This window comes from Triplophysa dalaica, chromosome 9 (genome assembly GCF_015846415.1).
Source record: "Triplophysa dalaica isolate WHDGS20190420 chromosome 9, ASM1584641v1, whole genome shotgun sequence".
In the NCBI taxonomy this organism is placed as follows: Eukaryota; Metazoa; Chordata; class Actinopteri; order Cypriniformes; family Nemacheilidae; genus Triplophysa; species Triplophysa dalaica.
In genome coordinates this window covers 8,150,827-8,169,027 of record NC_079550.1, presented here as the reverse complement: position 1 = coordinate 8,169,027, position 18,201 = coordinate 8,150,827, and the positions used below count along the sequence as shown (strand labels likewise).

General features: G+C 38.6%; 1 protein-coding gene across 1 annotated transcript in view; it reads right to left on the bottom strand.

The window, feature by feature from the left end:
- npas1 (neuronal PAS domain protein 1) overlaps positions 1–18,201 on the bottom strand; it is a 35,883-nt gene that overhangs the window by 13,348 nt on the left and 4,334 nt on the right. The window contains exons 2-4 of the mRNA XM_056757772.1: positions 15,046–15,221; positions 11,775–12,013; positions 2,271–2,338 (exon numbers count right to left, since the gene is read on the bottom strand). Of these exons, the coding sequence (XP_056613750.1) occupies positions 2,271–2,338; positions 11,775–12,013; positions 15,046–15,140 (402 nt within the window). The 5' untranslated portion in view covers positions 15,141–15,221. The remainder of the gene's footprint in view (positions 1–2,270; positions 2,339–11,774; positions 12,014–15,045; positions 15,222–18,201) is intronic.

Here is an 18,201-nt window from a genome sequence, read left to right as displayed (position 1 = left end):
TTCATGGAAACAAAACTGATTATTCTATTGAATCGCTGTGAAGAAACTTTTAAGCACTTTTTTACTTAAGAGTGTAGTGACAGCACAATTTGTCTATCCACACGGGAAAAGATGCTGCACCACACAGTCACAACATAATTATTTAAAATATTTAAATACATTTTCCTGAGCAATACATTTGTGCGCATACAGTAATTGTTTTGTTTTAAAAATGTAATCACTTGCTCCGCCTCTGAACAAGTTTCCTTTTTTGATGATGTCATCAAGCCTTATTTTTTGGTTCCTCCCTTACAGCCACCTGTCACATTACTGGCAAAATGCACAAAGGGGGGCTGAACCAAAAAACAAAACCAGAAAAATTATAAATGAAAAACTATATGATCTAATAAATTTGACACAGATATTAAACACTTATAAGTGCCATCCTAGATTTCTTTTACTTGTTGAATGTTGCACAGAAATACATGACATCACGTAAAGTAAAATGTAACTTGGCGTTTTAATGTTCAGTTTAAAATACTGTACATTCAGTGTAATGTTCAGTGTTTGCATTTTGGACAATTCTAAGGAAAAAACGCAACACAAAAATCACCAAAGAGTTGTAAGTGTTTGAATGATTTCATACAGTATCATTAAAGAACGGCTTTATACAATTATATTAATTGAAGCAACAGACAGGGACGGGTGAGAAACGCACTGGACACTTTGTTTGAGACTGAATGATGTTGTGGCAGTGGTAATTTATGCAAGTGAGGAGTTCACTATGCAAATGTGAGTGGACGGTATGCTGGAAATAAAGAGCAATTATCTAGTTATTACTGACAGAGTACGAGACAAAGAATTTTTAAAAGTGTTCATTTGATTTCTATCAGCACCTTTCCTCTCTGCACATTCATTTTCGCTCAAGGTAACCTTCTGTAATGAATGTCTTTTTCTTTTAAAATGTTACCCCTTTTAAGACTTACAGTATTTGTTGTTGCGTCAGTGATTCGAAATTACAATACATGGTCATTATAAAAACATTTTTAACAACAAGACTGTAAATAGAGAGAATATACAGTACAATAAATATGTAGCCCCAAAAGTATTTTGAACTTAATGAACATCTGTTTCTTTTTCAAAACTTAAACCTAGTTTTGTGAAATATTTGCTTTTAAAGTGGCTTTGTGCTATATTAAAATAAGTAAAGCAATGACATTCATATATTAAAAGGAGAGTAAACCCCAAAACGTAACGAAAATTCGGTATTGAAATGATTCACCTTCATGTCATTTCAAACCTGCATAACTTTCTTTCTTCTGCAGAACACAAAAAGATATTCTGATGAGCATCGGTAACCGAACAACAGTGGTAACCATTGACTTCTACTGTATAGACAGAAAACCAATGCAAGTCAATCGTTGTGGAAACCAGCATCCTTCAGAATATCTTTTCATGTTCTGCAGAAGATAGAAAGTCATACCGGTTTGAAATGACAAGAGGCCACGAATCCGCTGTAAAAGCAAATGTTTTACATAAATAGGTTGAAGTTTATAAGTTTCTAATAGCTAATGATAAACCAGTAGCTATATACATACTTTTGAGGACAGTTACAAAATATTTCATTAATAATCATTACTGACCACTGCAATGCTCTCCTTGCTGATCTTCCTGCAAAGGCTATCAAACCGTTCCAGCTGGTTCAGAACACAGCAGCAGCACATAGTCCAACAGCCCAAAAGGGCTCATGTTACACCCCTTTTCATCTCTCTCCACTGGCTACTGGTTGAAGCCCGTATCAGATTCAAGTCACTAATGCTTGCCTACAGGATTATCACTGGATCTGCACGGGCATACTTTCACACCCTCCTACACCCCATCAAGAACCCTGCATTCAGCAAACCAGCGGCATCTTGTATTGCCTTCTCACAAGGGCAGTAAATCACTGTCCCGCTCATTCTCCTTCACAACTCCTTCCTGGTGGAACATTCTTCCTAACTTGGTCCTGTCAACCACACCTCTCACAACATTCAAAAAACTACTTAAAACCTTCTGTGAATACTTAACTAACTCTCTCTCTTTCTCTCAACAGGCAGTGGTCTAGCTTTTGTTGAAACCATTACCTTGTATTTTAGCACCTATTGTATTATCGCTCCTGTATAAAATATTGCATATTGCTCCCTAAACTCTTTGTAAGTCGCTTTGGATAAAAGCGTCTCCTAAATGACTAAAAGTGAATTACTGACACTGACATGATTTGTATGAATAAACAAATGTAGGACTTGAAGTACCTGTAGAAGATGAGCTCCCAGGTGCTGCTCAAATATATCAGTGGCCAATGAATGAGTCGTTCTTCTCACTGCAAAAAACAAAAACATGTAAGCATTCACAACACATAAAATTTTAGGTAAATGGCTTTGAACCTTTTTATAACTAAAAACACATGTAAACGTTTTCTTATTTTCTGCCACAAAACACACAAAAACCTAAAACAACCAATCGAAAAGTATTTTAATCAGGTTTTAAAAAAAGGCATCCTGTTACATCATATAAATAAAAATCCACTCTAGAAACTGATTTGTACAAACAAAAACTTTTTTCTGTTACTTTTAACTCTACCTTGTGTTGTCCATTTATTAATTTAAGACAAAATCTAATTAAATAATGTAATTAAATTATTGATTAATTAAAACGACTCATAATGTGTTAAAATTATTTTTCTGTTATTATTTAACACATCTTTTCTGAGATTGTGTATTAGTGTGAGGATATTCTTATTATTACAATACAAACTCCAGTCTCTTTAACATACATTTAAAAATTTTAGAGAAACTTAAATAATTTAAAATGCATTGTAAGGATTTTAATGCAAGACGTAATAAATGTAATATTAGTTTAATAAACATCAAAAAACATCGACAGGCTTAAACAGCTTTTAAGACACCTTTTCAATCCTTTATCTCAGATATTATCAAAGACAGTGAGCAACAGAAGCAGTGCTGTTTATTGGGCTGATGACACCCACACAGACATGCTAATTCACCGTCAGCACAAAATAGCATCCTGGGCCGCCTGTCATCACAAAACAAACACATTTACAAATCACACAGATGACAATCGCTGTGCATTTCAAACACGGCCCGCTCTGATCTTACACCGTGGAAGCCACGTTGAGATTCGCTGTGCACACAGCAGGTTGTCTCTGTGCGAGTGTGCGCTTCTGTCGCTCTGATGGCTGTGAAATCAATAACTGTTTTGAGTGGAGAATACAGCGAGCAGACTCTGAGCTCACTTCTCCAAACCTTTAACTTTTGCTTTCCAAACGGAATATAAACGGGCACTTCCATGCAATACTAAAAATGAAACTTAACGGGACTGTCAAACTTTAAAAGTGATGAACTAAACACATGATCAATTCCTTCAAGAATTAAAAATAAAGCATCAAGCCATATGTGTGATTATTATGTCTGTATATGAGGATGAAACTCAAATCTTGTTGTTCGGCTGGCAGGAAGCTAACAGCTCCGAGGTCATGGGTTCAAGTTCCAGAGACTGCATGTACAGACTAAACGTATAGCTTGAATGTACTGTACTGTATGTTGCTTTGGATAAAAGCATCTGCCAACTATAAATAATGCAAATTTATTCAATAGCGCTCTACACCTATTTAAGTCGCACAAAATAAATACTTCACTGCGACCAGGTCCAATTCACCTCGAATGTTCCGATCAGCTTATAGAAATCAAATAGAACAGAATGAAACACTTTAGATTTCAAACCCCATTCAAACAATGTGGTTGTAATGCTGACTTAAATAACAACTTAAATATCAGCATACTCCTCACACAAATTTTCCTGTCCATTTTTGATTGACAGGACATATGATCATTGGCTATTTTTAGAATATCGGCTAATAGCCGATAGTGTAATTTTTTTATCAACCGATACTATTTTTTATTTATTTATAGGTGTTTGGTTTCATAACCATTATTTAAGTCACTTTGAGAAAAAGATACAGAATCTCAAAAAAGTCTCTAATGGAGATTCAGAAGAGATATCAACAATTTCACAAACTGTGCTCAGATTTGTCAAGTCTGCAATCAAAAATCGGTATTATTGAAGATCTCAGTATCTCAAACTCAAATTTACCCAAATCCAGAATTAAACCATCATACTATTCAACAATTGTCTCATTTGTTTCTATTTTAGTTTTTCATTTTAGACTAAGTTGATACTTAAATAAACATAAATGAGAACAAAATTTTCTTAGCTTTATAAAAGAGCAACCTCTGAGCAATAAAATGATCCTTTGGGAAATAATACAGATTTGATGCGATGAGACACATGTGCACACTTTATACATAAACACAAATTCGGCACAAATGTCTCCCTGATCACATACCCCAAAACCCAGTGGCATTAAAGGAATGGGGTCCCCTCGGAGGAATATCAATGAGTCTGCCCCATTCACAGGCCTGAAAAGGGGTTTGGTGCAGAGACCGGGATCACGGCTCAGTATGTGTGTGTAAGAGTGTGTGTGAAGTAGGGATAGTACACAGAGCACTACTTGTTCGACTTTGGGGGTCACATGCCATGGGCGATCGAATTGTTTAGCACCCCACCATCCAAACACCGAGGGTCTTCCCACAGACTTTGAGTGATGCGGTCCAGCTATAGGGCAGGGCTGACAGCTGTACCGCTTGATGGATGGACAATGGCCGGCCCTCATTTCCCAAAGTCAGCCATAACAGTAGAGGCTAATGCATAAGTCGAACCTGGCCCGATAGGGAGGACAGTGAGAATAATGAACGTTTTTTCTCAGCCTTGGAGTAAACAGGATCTATTTGACAAAGCACATCCAACATTAGCCATAGATTTCTTAACAACTCATGGGTCTTCAATATGGGTTTCACTTAACAGTGTTTTATTTGTTTCATAGTTTTTGTTAAAAAAATATGTTAAATGTAAAAATATTGTAACAAAATGACAGTTAAATAACAAATTGGATAAATGGATTTGCAAGCAGAGTATGTTTCATGACATGATGTAGTAAAAAGGAAAAAGCTTTTCAATTGAGTTTTTAGAAAGTTTAAAAACTATCTGTGCGTTCACACGGGCAAAACAACTTAAAATGCTACATTATTGATGGCAGGCCATTAGTTGATAACACTTTGTAAAGAAAAACTGCTCAGATTTTTATTTGGTAAACAACACTGGTTTTAGTGATGCAGAATATCTACTTTTTCCAAGTAGAAAATTAAGTATGTTAAGTAACACAAATAAAGGCCTGTATTCCATCATTGTTGTCATATCAAATATACAGTACGTGTTGTTTTGGGTAAAACGTAATACGCATGGGAATGACATCACTGGTGTAGAATATAAATCTCACATGAGGATCCTATGGAAGAATCTCAACAATGACTATGTTTACGTGCACCTTCATGGTACGATTATGATGAGTAAAATTGACCTCATGAAAAAACTATGATTAAGTCTGAATAATGTGATTAAGCTCATAATCATACAATCATACCAAGCATAATTGTAGTAAAATTGTTGGTGTGTGTCGATTTCAAACGCAGTAAGAAATCATGTTAACGCTTTAATCACATCTCTCCCAATGCTCTGACCAATGAGTTTGTGTCACACATCTTGAGCGCACATTTACAGTAAACGTGACATTACCGTCAATACAACTTGCTTTGAATAATCACATGATTGGTGCACATGTAAACTTAGTCAATGTGCAAATTCATGCTCAGTTTATATTCAGAAACCCCCCCGCAAAATTAACTCAAATATTCCCCATCAAATTCACCCAATCCCAACTTTCCACATGCATTGTATGTCAACAATTGAGAAACATCTGAGAAAAAGCAGAAAAAATGAACACAAACTGAGATCTCCTCAGTTCTCCCGGGCAATAAAATTGTCTTGTTGGTTTTAATCACAGCTTGACACATGGGTCAGCTTTGAGGAGGCCCTCCGATGTTACCGCCCCACCACAATAAAGCCCAAAAGACTGGAGTAATTTAACGTTCTTCTCCTTCACACACAGAGCAACCTCACATCTCGTCCCTTTCATTCTTTCAACCCCCCACCCAACCCAACAACCTTTTAACCAAGTTAGAAGGTTACTATGGGAACTGCAAGGTTGGCCTTTCATTCCACATTAGTTTGCTCAATCAAGTTGGCTGATGGGAATCGTAGGCCGATCACCTAGCAACTTGTTTACAGGGCGGTGGACGTGCAGCGGCACGCACCCCCCACCTCTAACCTCAAGGATAGAGACAGGAGCAATGATTCTCAGACAGATGGAAAAGAGAAAGAAAACGTCTCCAATCGTAACGGCCCTCTCTGCCGCAATTATCCTATCACTCTACCATCCCTCCCTCTCTCTCTCCCTCAGCTGTTACCTCTCTTCTAGTACGGTCGAACATAATTTGAGTGCAATTAACGCCCCTTAAAAGCCCTCAGTGCTTTAAATGCTTGGAATTAGGGGCGGGAGACAGACACATACAGGGGAAAGGAGAGAGAGAATAAGAGAAATGAGTGAGAAAGAGAAAGACAGTGTGAAAGTCAAATACAAGACAGTCTGACACAGAGAGAGAGAGAGAGAGAGAGAGAGAGAGGGAGAGAGAGGGAGAGAGAGAGAGAGAGAGAGAGAGAGAGAGAGAGAGAATATTTACAATTGAATATACATAACAGTAACACGGTATGAGGACAATATATTACTTTTTTGTTGTTAATACATTTTCATTTATTTGTGAACTTGCTATGCAAAGCTCACCACAACAGTGTTGACAGAGTTGGCTTTATCATATTAATAGAATAGTAATTTGATAATAATATAATATATAATTGAGAGACCGTTCCACATTTTAGTTTAATCAGCATTTCTAGATGTATTGTTGTCATTCCAATCCAGTGTCTGTTGCATTTCAACAAAATCAAACCTCAGGAATCACATTCAGTAAAGTCTTCCAACAGCAATGTGGAAGACACTTTAAAACTGTGATACAAATCCAGGTTATCATGTAAAACATAAATTTGAAATGCATGTACAAATATTATTGTTGTATTACTTGAAAGTGAATATAATCATGTTTTCTTTGCAGTTTTAGAGGTCTGAAAAATACAGATCTTTTCTGTTGTTTTGACCTCTTTCTCCAGTTTTTATTTTTCTGCAAATAAGTGCAAAAAGAAAAATACGGAACATTTTTGAAATGGTCTCTTAATTTTTTACACAGCTGTATATTTGAATAAAACCCATATTTTCCTCCTTCTGGTCAAATGATTTTTTCTAATAAGTACCTTAAAAGTTTAATATTTTGTCCACGTGCTTCGTATTTTGAGGTCTATGTTTAACCTAAAATATAATGTTGTAAAAATATTCACCAGACATCACTTTTGGCCACTACCGCATACACAAGGTCAAACACTACTTCAAACATTTACACCTCAATGTCTATAAAAACATAAGTAAAAGTACAGACTTTGAATACAAATTTTGAATGGTCTCTCATTTGTAGATTACCTCTAATAAAATTATACTGAATTAATTAAATCTAAATAAATAAATGTAGATTAAACATGAGAATTTTACATACAAAATGTAAAACCTGATTCTGAATTGATCAAACTCAACTCAAAGACAAAAGGAGTTCACCTCAAGTCTCCAAGATTTTTATAGTTCTCTCAGGACCACTGTCGGCAAATAGTTAAACAAAAGCAATATTTAAGGTTGGCGGAGTTAAACAGTTCTTGGCAAACTTGCATGGACAGTGCAGGACCTCGTTCATGTCCTCTCACCTGGGAGACCAGAACAGTTCATGATGCGTAACAGGATTCAATAAAAACGATCCGAAAGTTATAGGCAGATATTGTGGAAATGGGGATGGAGGTGGGTTTTGAATGCGGCATGAATTATACGCTGATAAGGAGTGAAGAAAGGCAACTTAAATAGGACGCAGTCTAGTATGTGCTGTATGACTATTGGTTAACGTTGATTAACTCCACCTGATTTGATCAGAAACAGAAATAAGTGTAAAACATTTTGTGCATGATCTGCATGGGCTTATATATGTGTGTGTTTCCTTTAAAGGGCCATGGGTCTGATGGTCTGACATAAAAGGTTTAATCACCCCATTATCCATAAAGACTATCATTCCTGCAGCAGAGCCTGAACAACTGCACACTCACACGCGCCGGGTGCATATGCATAGCACATAAAGAGAGATAAAATATCCCTATTTTGTGCCACAGCCATTTCACATACCCTCACGTCCCTCATAGTCTCTTCGACTGCCCCTCCCGATCCCTCTTTCTCTCTCTCTTTTACTCTCGCCCGTGTGAAGGTCATGCAATTGATTTTCCTCTGTCTATTCATTTTTCAGTGCTGGTTTTGAAACGTGGGAAGCAGACAAAAGCTATATCCCCCCACCTGTGCGCAGAACCTCCCCCCGCTCACACCCACTGACGGAGCGCCGGTCCCGGGTTCACATTCCAGCAGTGCGCCATTACCGTAACCGCCAGGCTCATTCCAGTGCACCAGCCAACCCAGCATGATATAGAATATCATCACAGATATGCTCACACAGTCAGTGTTTGTGATTGACACCTGTTTTAACTAGCAGGTGTGACTCCTAATTGTCCCGTTCACACAGAAGCTTGCAAGCAAAGTCAGTCATTTTCTCACAATAGCCATGAGAACCACCGGTTACCATTTTTAAAGTGATCACTAAAGCTGTGTTGAAAGAAAACAGTACAAGTAAATTTGAAGTCAAAGGTTGGGTTTGACCAAATTTTACCCAACTATGAGTTAAACCCAACATTTGAAGATCTGACCTTAATGCTATTTATGTTGAGTATATGAAGTGTTTTAGCAAACTAGATAACTACAGAAGTTAAGTGTTGGGTTGTGGGTAATCTATTATAAAAGTTGCAAACAATTTGGTTCAATACAAATATGTTTTATATTCTCATGTGTGACAATCAGAAGGTTTGAGTACTGACTAAATCCATTTGTTTCTTTCTAACAAACACATGCACACCGATATCATCAAAGACTCCCACACTCAACAACTCTGAGCTATCATTTATTCTACCCACAAACATACACGTCTATATCATATTTTGCGTCCATTCACTTTCTCACAGGTGTGTTCATCCAAACAGTCGCACGTATACACAGTAAACACACACTCACACACACCTAATTGTAGTTGAGTTGTTTCCCCTCTGTAATAATTGCAATTAGACAACCTTGTAATTACGCTCTCCTCGTTATATAGTTAATTTCTGTAATTACAAATTACACACATAATTTCCTCCATGTGTGCTTTCCCATGTCTACTTTTACACTATTCTTCTCTCTTCTGATAAGCTGTACATTTGACTGAATGGGTGTGGATGCCGATCTTATTCTGCTTCTGTATCTTTGTCGTTATAGTTGTGTTGTCAACCCCGCAATTCTCTTGAATTTAGAACGATTTTTTTTACTTTATGTTCAGAGTCGTAGCAATTAAAATGGAAATTCTGTCATCATTTACCCACCCTCGAGTGGTTCCAAACCTGTATAAATGTCTTTGTTTGAACACAGAGAACGATATTTGGAAGATCAGTTCTTGATCACCATTGACTGCCATAGTATGAAAAATTACAGTGGTAGTCAGTGATGCCCCATAACTGTTTGCTGTCCATCGTCAAAATGTCTTGTTTTGTGTTCAACAGAACAAAGAAATATATAAAGCAATTTTTCCTTTAACAATTATCCATTAAGACGTTTATTATTATGTATATACACTGCCCATCCAATAAAGTCACCACATGAGCAGTGCTATGATCTGGGCTTGCTGCAGTTGGTCAGGTCTATGTTCAGCAACGTTATGTGCCCAAAATAAGGTCAGCTGACTACCTGAATATACTGAATGACCAGGTTATTTCATTAATGAGTTTTTTCTTCAGTGATGACATGGGCATATTCCAAGATGACAATGTCTGGATTCATCGGGCTCAAATTGTGAAAGAGTGGTTCGGGGATCATGAGACATCATTTTCACACATTGGCCACCACAGAGTCCACACCTTAACCCCATTGAGAATCTTTGGGATGTGCTGGAGAAGACTTTGCTTAGCGGTTCGACTCTCCCACCATCAATAAAAGATCTTGCAACAAAATGAATGTAACTCTGGACAGGATTTTTTTGGTGACATTGCAGTAGATTGTTGAAACGATGCCACGGTGAATGCATGCCATAATCAAAGCTAAAGGCGGTCCAGCGATATATTGCAGTGTGTGATTTTGTTTGTACGGGCAGTGTGTTGAAAAGGAATAAAAAACAAATAGCTTGCTGAAAATAAAACACACATTGAATGCGATAGTTTAGTGATCTTTTGTGATAAGAGGATTTTTCCTCGGCCTTGTTTCAGTAAACCTTCCGCTTGTGCAATTTTTTGCCAAGACTCCTTAAATTCTTCTCAAAACTGAGCTTTAGTTTATTCTCTAAACACACCATTAAAACATGCATACGAAATAATTGTAATGCATCTTAATACATTTGGGCATCAGGTTTGGACACTACTGTACTTCACCAATATTTACCTGTGCTATGTCTGTTTTATAGAATTAAATTGTCAAAATAACATAATATCACAAAAATAAAATACTTTTCACAATAAACCACAAAGTTCCACATGAGGAACACTGTTTTTGTGCCTATGGAGAATGAACCCTTTTTTGAGATTCATTTCCATTAGGATGATGGTAGTAGGCAGTAGACCGCAAGACAGCTGACTTGCTTTAAAAGAGCCAGCGATTCAGACATACAGAGAACAAAAAGAGACATTCGTCTGACTAACCCAACGGAATTGCTCAGATGCTGCAGGTATAATGAAATTGGCAGGTGGTCTACGTACGCCTCATCTCTCAGACACAGACGTTCTCAATCTAGCCACTTGTTAACAAGCTTCAGCGAGGACTCTGGCTCTTTTGTTCGTCCCGCCGGCTTCCGCGGAGCCCTGAGCGCGGTCTGCGGCTAATTGGCCGTTAGATCAATTGTTCACTTCACAATTGAGATGAGACTATCAGAGGATGCAATGAATGACGGTACGTACATGAGAAGCCAAATGACCATGCTCTCGAATTAAACACAAATGACAAGGCCCCCCTCAGAAATGAGACATGAGAAACAAATATGATGGCTTCCACTGGTTTTCGCTCCCACAATCAACGTGACAGAGTCAGATGTGTGCGAAAGGAACAAATTATTTCAGATGAGTCACGTTTACCTCCGCATGACTACGAGTGATTATTCTTGCGACCCAATCTCAATTACTTTTCTGCGTGTGCGGCGTTCTACGCGTGCATGTTTAAGCCCCCTCTCTGTCTATTTTCCGCATTCTTCCTTGCGGTTTTCAGCGTGAGAGTATCCCAAGCGACGTACACCCGCGACCTATAAGACAATAATAGCCTATTCCATTTAAATTCATCATTTAAATTAATAACACATTTGTATTCATCGACAGGCCGCCACCGGCGTGTTTGAATTGAGTTTCGCTGTGGTCCACTTGAAGCCGTCTAGTTAATGCTACCTCAAATTCAAAAATCGACGCTGGGATGGATGCTAAAAGAGTCGCATAAATCTGCCTCGAAATGTTTAAGATATGGGTCTTCGAAGTGTAAAAAGAGAAAAACCAGAGGGAAAAGCCAGCTAGACTGAGACCAGCAGACCAGCTTAGGCCAGTTTAAATGTTTTAATTTTTGATAGGACGGGTGTTTTGAGCAAGCTTACCCTTGTTGCAATTGTTCTGCCCCTCCATTAGAGGGCTCCAGGGTGGGTCTCCTTGGCTGGCGAAGTGTCTCATATGGAGGTAGCTGATGGTGAGGCGGATGATGGAGGCCTTGTCCAACTGGCTGGTGATTGCTCCGGGAAGAGGGAGCATTTTGGCCAACTCAAAGAACTCAAAATTCTCTTTACCCCGCCGAGAACGAGCCGCATTGCGGGACTTCTCCTTCCTCAAGTTTTGCAGGCTGGGGAAAGATGAAACATTAAGACGGTGATCAGACCATGGTAAAAAACAATAGAGTTGTGTCACGTTTGTTTTGTTTTTACTAAAGCAGAGAGGAATGGACATGCTTTTTGAACAGAGAGAGTTTTTTAATAACCTTAGTTTTCCTGTGGCTCAGTGGTTAGAGCATGGTGTTAACAACTTCAAGATCATGGGTTCGATTTTAGGGGATGACACATAGTCAGAAACAAATGTATAGTACAATGCAACGTTTGGTGAGGAAGGCGGGACGAGAGCCGTGAGGCGGGGCCGGTGACGTGAGTGATAGTTGGAATCAGCTGTGCGCACACAGGTCCCGGAAACTTAACACATGTCCGGGCCCAGTCCTCTCCCGTCAGCAGTCCCGTCGCTTGTCCTCCTATGCTCCCGATTTCCTCCGTGAGATATGCGGGACCGGTGTGCGCACAGCTGATTCCAACTATCACTCATGCCACCGGCCCCGCCTCACGGCTCTCGTCCCGCCTTCCTCACCACACAATGTAAATCGCTTTGGATATAATTCTGCCAAATGCATACATGTAAATGTAAATGTAACTCAAAATGAAAATTCAGTCATTTTCTCAACCTCTTGTCATTTCAAACCTCTATAAGATATTTTGAAGAATGTTGGTAACTAAGCAGCGGCACTTGTTCGTTTCTTTTGTAAGACACAAAACCAATGCGAGTCAATGGATACTGCCTTTAATTGGTAACATTCTTCAAAATATCTTCTTGTGTGTTCTGCAGAACAAAGAATGTCATACAAGAAATGACACATGGTCAGAAAATGATGACAGCGTTTTCATTTTTGGGTGAACTTCCCCTTTAAGGCTTAAGAATTTATATACTTGCTCTAAATTTTCTTTCAGCACTAACACAATATAAAAAACATACTGGAAGAGTTATCCAAACTTCTGTATGCCTTAATCATATATAATTCATACACGTTACATATTTTTGTGATTTAATGTTTATAGTATTTATAATTGTTCTTGTATTTTAATTGATGACGTTAGATATATAGATTATATCCTTTACACCCTCCAATTCTTACTGCACGTCAATTTGTTAAAGCTTTTCTCTTAAAGATTTTTGCCAGCAGGACCCTCAACGGGATGTCACTCTGAGTCTTTTTCTCCAGCATCAAGGAGCATGATGGCTGACCAGTGATCAGCTTTTTATAGCTCACTGTAGCTGGTGGGAGGCCTGATCTTACATCAGAACCGCACCGTGGTCTACCCCCAAATCCAATCGCTCCGTTTCTTTCCCAGGCTCCCTCCTGGGTGGTGAGCCCCGGTCTTGATTGAGGAATCAATGGAGGGCGGGGCTGTCTCAGAGGCAGGCCTAGGTAGCTGTCGCTCTGATTGGATATCGACTCGCTCTCAATGGGGCCTGAGTGGTGGAATTATGTTGTCACGGCGACTCCACAATTTGCGTCTGCTCTGGAAGACGGAGGCGAACGTGTCCCTCTCTCTCCGTTGCTTTTTTCTCGCTCGCTCGCTCTTTCTGAGTCTGTGACATTGATTCTTATTCATCCTGCAGATGCACGGCGAGTGAGGGAGGGCACGGAAAGAATGTGTGTGTGTCTGGGTGTGTGTGAAAAGGGGTACCGAGTGAATGAAAGGGAACTGCCAAAAAGCTTACACAAAAGAGTCAGTTCGTCAATTTGAAAAGAGACTAATTTATTTGTTTAGACAGGACTGCGCTGTGCTTTAATGGACAAAGTGTATAAATCAGCAAACTTATGTGATTTGGCGTTTTAACAGCGTTTTATGACCTGTGTGTGTGTTACCTCACAGTACATCACTGGATGTGTCATGGTGCGTTTGTTGCCCTGTGTGATTTCTTGGTGTGTAAACAGCTTTGTTCAGAGGACAAAACACTAGAACATCCCATCGTAGTAAAACGGCCCTGGAGAGTTCAATCAATACAGTCATTGATTCTGTTTAGTTTTTATATCCGCCACAGTTGAGTGGACATTAATAATTCTGCTAAAACTAATGGAACCGAATGGTTTACCAGCCTTAACTGCAGGTGCATAAAACAGTATTTTAATTGTTGGCTGCGTGTTTGTGAATAGCCCTGTTTATTTGATTTCCAAGCCTGCATTCTGATTGGTAGGGGTGGGCAGTATAATCAAAAATCTGTTTTGCTATCTAATCAACTTTATTTTATGCGAAACAACCATGATACAGTCATTCAGAGGTGGAAAAAATTAAGAGAGCACTCCAGTTTTGTCGTTAATCAGCATTTATACATGTTTTGTGACAATTCCAGTCAAGTGCCTGTAGAAATTCAACATAATCAAACCTCAGGAATGACATTACATCACCCAGCAGAAATATGAAAGTCTGAGAAAATGCAAAGATGCATGAAAAAGAAAATGACGAATGTATAAAGTTCTGTAAAAATACAGTAATATCCCGACAGCTGGTTTCTTATATTATTTTACACGCAACTTGTAAATTTGCAGTCTGTTTGTGTATTGTCACATTTTTACCGCATTTCAAAATATGTGAAAATAGTACAATTACATTATTAAACATGACCACCTTGTTGTTTAAATATGAATATGAACTTCTTTTGTTTTCAGTATTCAAGATCTGCAAACTTCTCATCTTTTTTTATTATATTTTTACAGTTTGTCCTTATCTCACTTTCTGCACGTAAATACAATTAAAATCAATATTTTCATTTGGAATTTGGGAGAAATGTGGTTCACATTATGAAAAAAAAGATCCTTTTATTAAGAGTTTGTCCTATTTTAATTTTCTTAATAAACTAAAACTATGATATAGTAATAGATTTCACGCAAAACACCTGTTACATAAAAAAAGTAATGTTACAGTTAGGCACTCAAGTCTATTTTGTAAATACAGTCACAACCAAATAGGTGTATACAAGTACATAGTACAGTAAAAAAAAGTTTTACTGTACTGTACTTCAAAAAGTACAGCCTCGTGTACTTCTTGCTTAATGCATTAAGGTGTGTGTTGGAGTTGTGTTTGTCCTCACCAGGGCAAGGTTGGTGGTTTGGCGAGCAACCCCTGTAGGAAATCCCACTCCACGCTCACACACTTCCCCTCGCTGACGAACGGCATGGCCGCCATCACGCCCCTTATGGGCCGCCACCTCTAACTCAGTCTGTGATTGGCCGAGGCTATGTCAGTCCGAGACCCCCAGCAGGAGAGCTGCAAGAATAAAAAAAAGTTTAGCAGATGAGCAACATAATTTGGTGTTTACCTTAACCCAGACATCCCTTTAAAATATAGACCATAATGCCATACTGTACATTAAATGTTTTTGTATTTGTAGCCATTAATAAATAGTCTTAGTTAAATGCCTACACACCCCTTCCCAAATAAAACACACCCACACAACCGCACACACTCCAGTTTCCAGTGTCCAGTTCCATGAGCTTCCAGCAATCTTTGGCTTCGTCTTGGCCTCAGCTCTATGACATTTAAAGGGCCAGCGTGCCCTCCAGCTGCGTGGTGCCATACCCACAGGCGTGAGATGCCTGCTGGCCAGCTTTGGGTAAATCACAACACTGTCGTACTGGCTGCATGCCACAACACTTACATCCCCCTCTGACCTGACCTGGCACTGCACATACTGTATATACACACAGACACACATCACTAACAACACAACCTTACATCAGCGGATTACTCATATGGCCCGATCCAACCTCTGACATGACACTGAACTTGTTTAAAGCCGTTAATTTCAACTGATCCCAGGGCAGCCATGACCAAGATCATCATAATTCACAAGAAGGCTTAACCATGAGCTGAGAGACTGTATCAGATGTGCTTTAAGTTAATAAACCTGCACATATCAAGGAATAAATATGACTCGACACAATGCACAATCCCAAAGTTTTAGAAACTAGATTTTCCTTGTATCTTTTTTACTTATTGAATTCCTTTTAGCCTTTCCTGAGCTAGAAAGAAACAACCTCTGAGCGATATTTTTCTTGCATACTTATTTGGATGTCCTCATTTACACATTACAAATCATTTACACATTACATCAAATTGCATTACATATCATTCCAGCAAACATAAGTGATGACAAGAACACCCAAGATACACATCTACAAGAAGGAAGACTACAAATACTAATAGGAGCTCTCAAACTACAACAGTACCACACACACATAGACATTTCTGCTCTTTAGCTTATCATTTCTCATCTAATCGTGTATGGGATCTCGCTCTGCATCCTCACTATCTCCACAGACATAATGGAGGTCCTGTCCGCCGTAATTGTTCAATTAACTCCACAACCTTGTTGCAAGGTGTGTTACAATTAATGCCCTTCAGAAACTGACGACGGCTTTAGGGAAGGTCACGGCCTCCAAAAACTTTGAAAAAACAACACATCATCTTCAACGGTGTGCTAAACTGAATGACTTGAGTGTTACTGTAAATTACTGTAAAGTTGTGTTATGGATGCATCATGGATTTTGTATGTTTTTGTGGATGATGAACATATATTGGCCCAATGATAGAATTAAGAACATGAGCAATTGTGTTATGCAACAGGACTCTAGGACAACTCGATTTGAATCATGGTTTTCTCCAGACTTGTGTCCGTCTTTCTGACCTCGTATGTTTCCCTGTCCTATTGTATCTTTAATATATATAAAATCTATAATAATATTTATTTCTTTAACATAAACACTTTTCCAACTGCTTCACAGTGTAACAGATACACAATTCTAAAAGGATAAATTACAATCTGAAAAATAACTAAACAAAGGAGCAGAAAGCTTTATGTGAAGTTTATGTTCCCAGTGAATTATAAACTTATTTTGATCTTCAATGTTAGACATTAAGATTATTCCCTTTCCTTCAACAAAACATATTATTAGCGCTATTTATTATTATCAGAATAAGACAAATTAGACATATCACATGACATACTCGCGTTAGGCCTACTTTAAGACGAACGCTCAGTTTGTGATACATTAATATTGAATAAAAACACAACAATAAAATAGCTTATGTTAAACATACTTTTACTGAACCTTTAGATAATGACTTTTATCGTCATATTTTTATTATTTATAACGTTTTTTTTTATTTTGTAAGTAATATTTTGGCACTATTACCCCCCCTTGCGGGGCCCCTATGCACCGCACATACTGCATACCCTGTTTTTGCGCCTCTGATCATAGATATAATGTATTTCTAAAAGAGCATCAGAAGGAGGTGGGCATTGGCTCAGGTTGGGGTGCGAGGGCACACCAGAGATGTTTGTGTGTGTTTGGCGAGCCCGTGGCTGTTTGTTTTCAGAGGGCATGCTTAATTAGAGCCTCCAGCTGTCAGAGGTTCATTAGCGTGCTCCGCCCCTCCCTATGGAGTCACCAAATGGGGGAAATGAACACATTTAAGTCAATCTGCACGCAGACAATACAGCACGTCTGCTACTGACTTTCACACAAACACACACGCGAGCTCAAACTCCCATTCGTGCAATATTTCGTGCAACATTTATCGCTCCCACTTTTCAAGGCTGGATAAAACACTGCCATTCCATTTTAAATGTCACATGTGTGAGAATCCGTGAAGGACCTCGGGAACATTTCTGGATTATTCATTTTTTTGTAATGCAGGATGACTCTCGTGACTTTGACCTTTGAATGGCTTTGACAAAAGAAAACAATTTGTGTATGTGGCCATCGGCCACCTTCTCTCTGTCTCTCTCTCCCACACAAACACACACACTTTCCTGGCACTCTCCTCCTTTTCCTTTTCTCTTAATAAATGTAAACAGCAAACAGCTGTGGTGAGAGAGACATTGCACAGCTTTCTCTCTGTAACTTTGTACAGCTATAAGCAGTCAATGCCTCTTTAGACAGAATTAAAGAAAGTACCACTGCGTTTGACAACGTCAAAAACTTTTGGTAATTTGCCATCACTTGGCAATGTTTGCCAGAATTTACTACAACCTATTGTTGTTTTTTACAAATCAAAAGAGAAATATTATTTAAAAAACATTATAAGAGAGTCATTCTGTGTTTCAGCAAAGAGAGCATTTCAAGGAAAAACTGCAGATATGACACATCGCACGTCACATTCATTTATGTTGCCTTTCCAAATTATTAATCAGACGCCTTTGAAGTGCAAATAGTTCAGCAATACATATACTGCATGTAGTTTT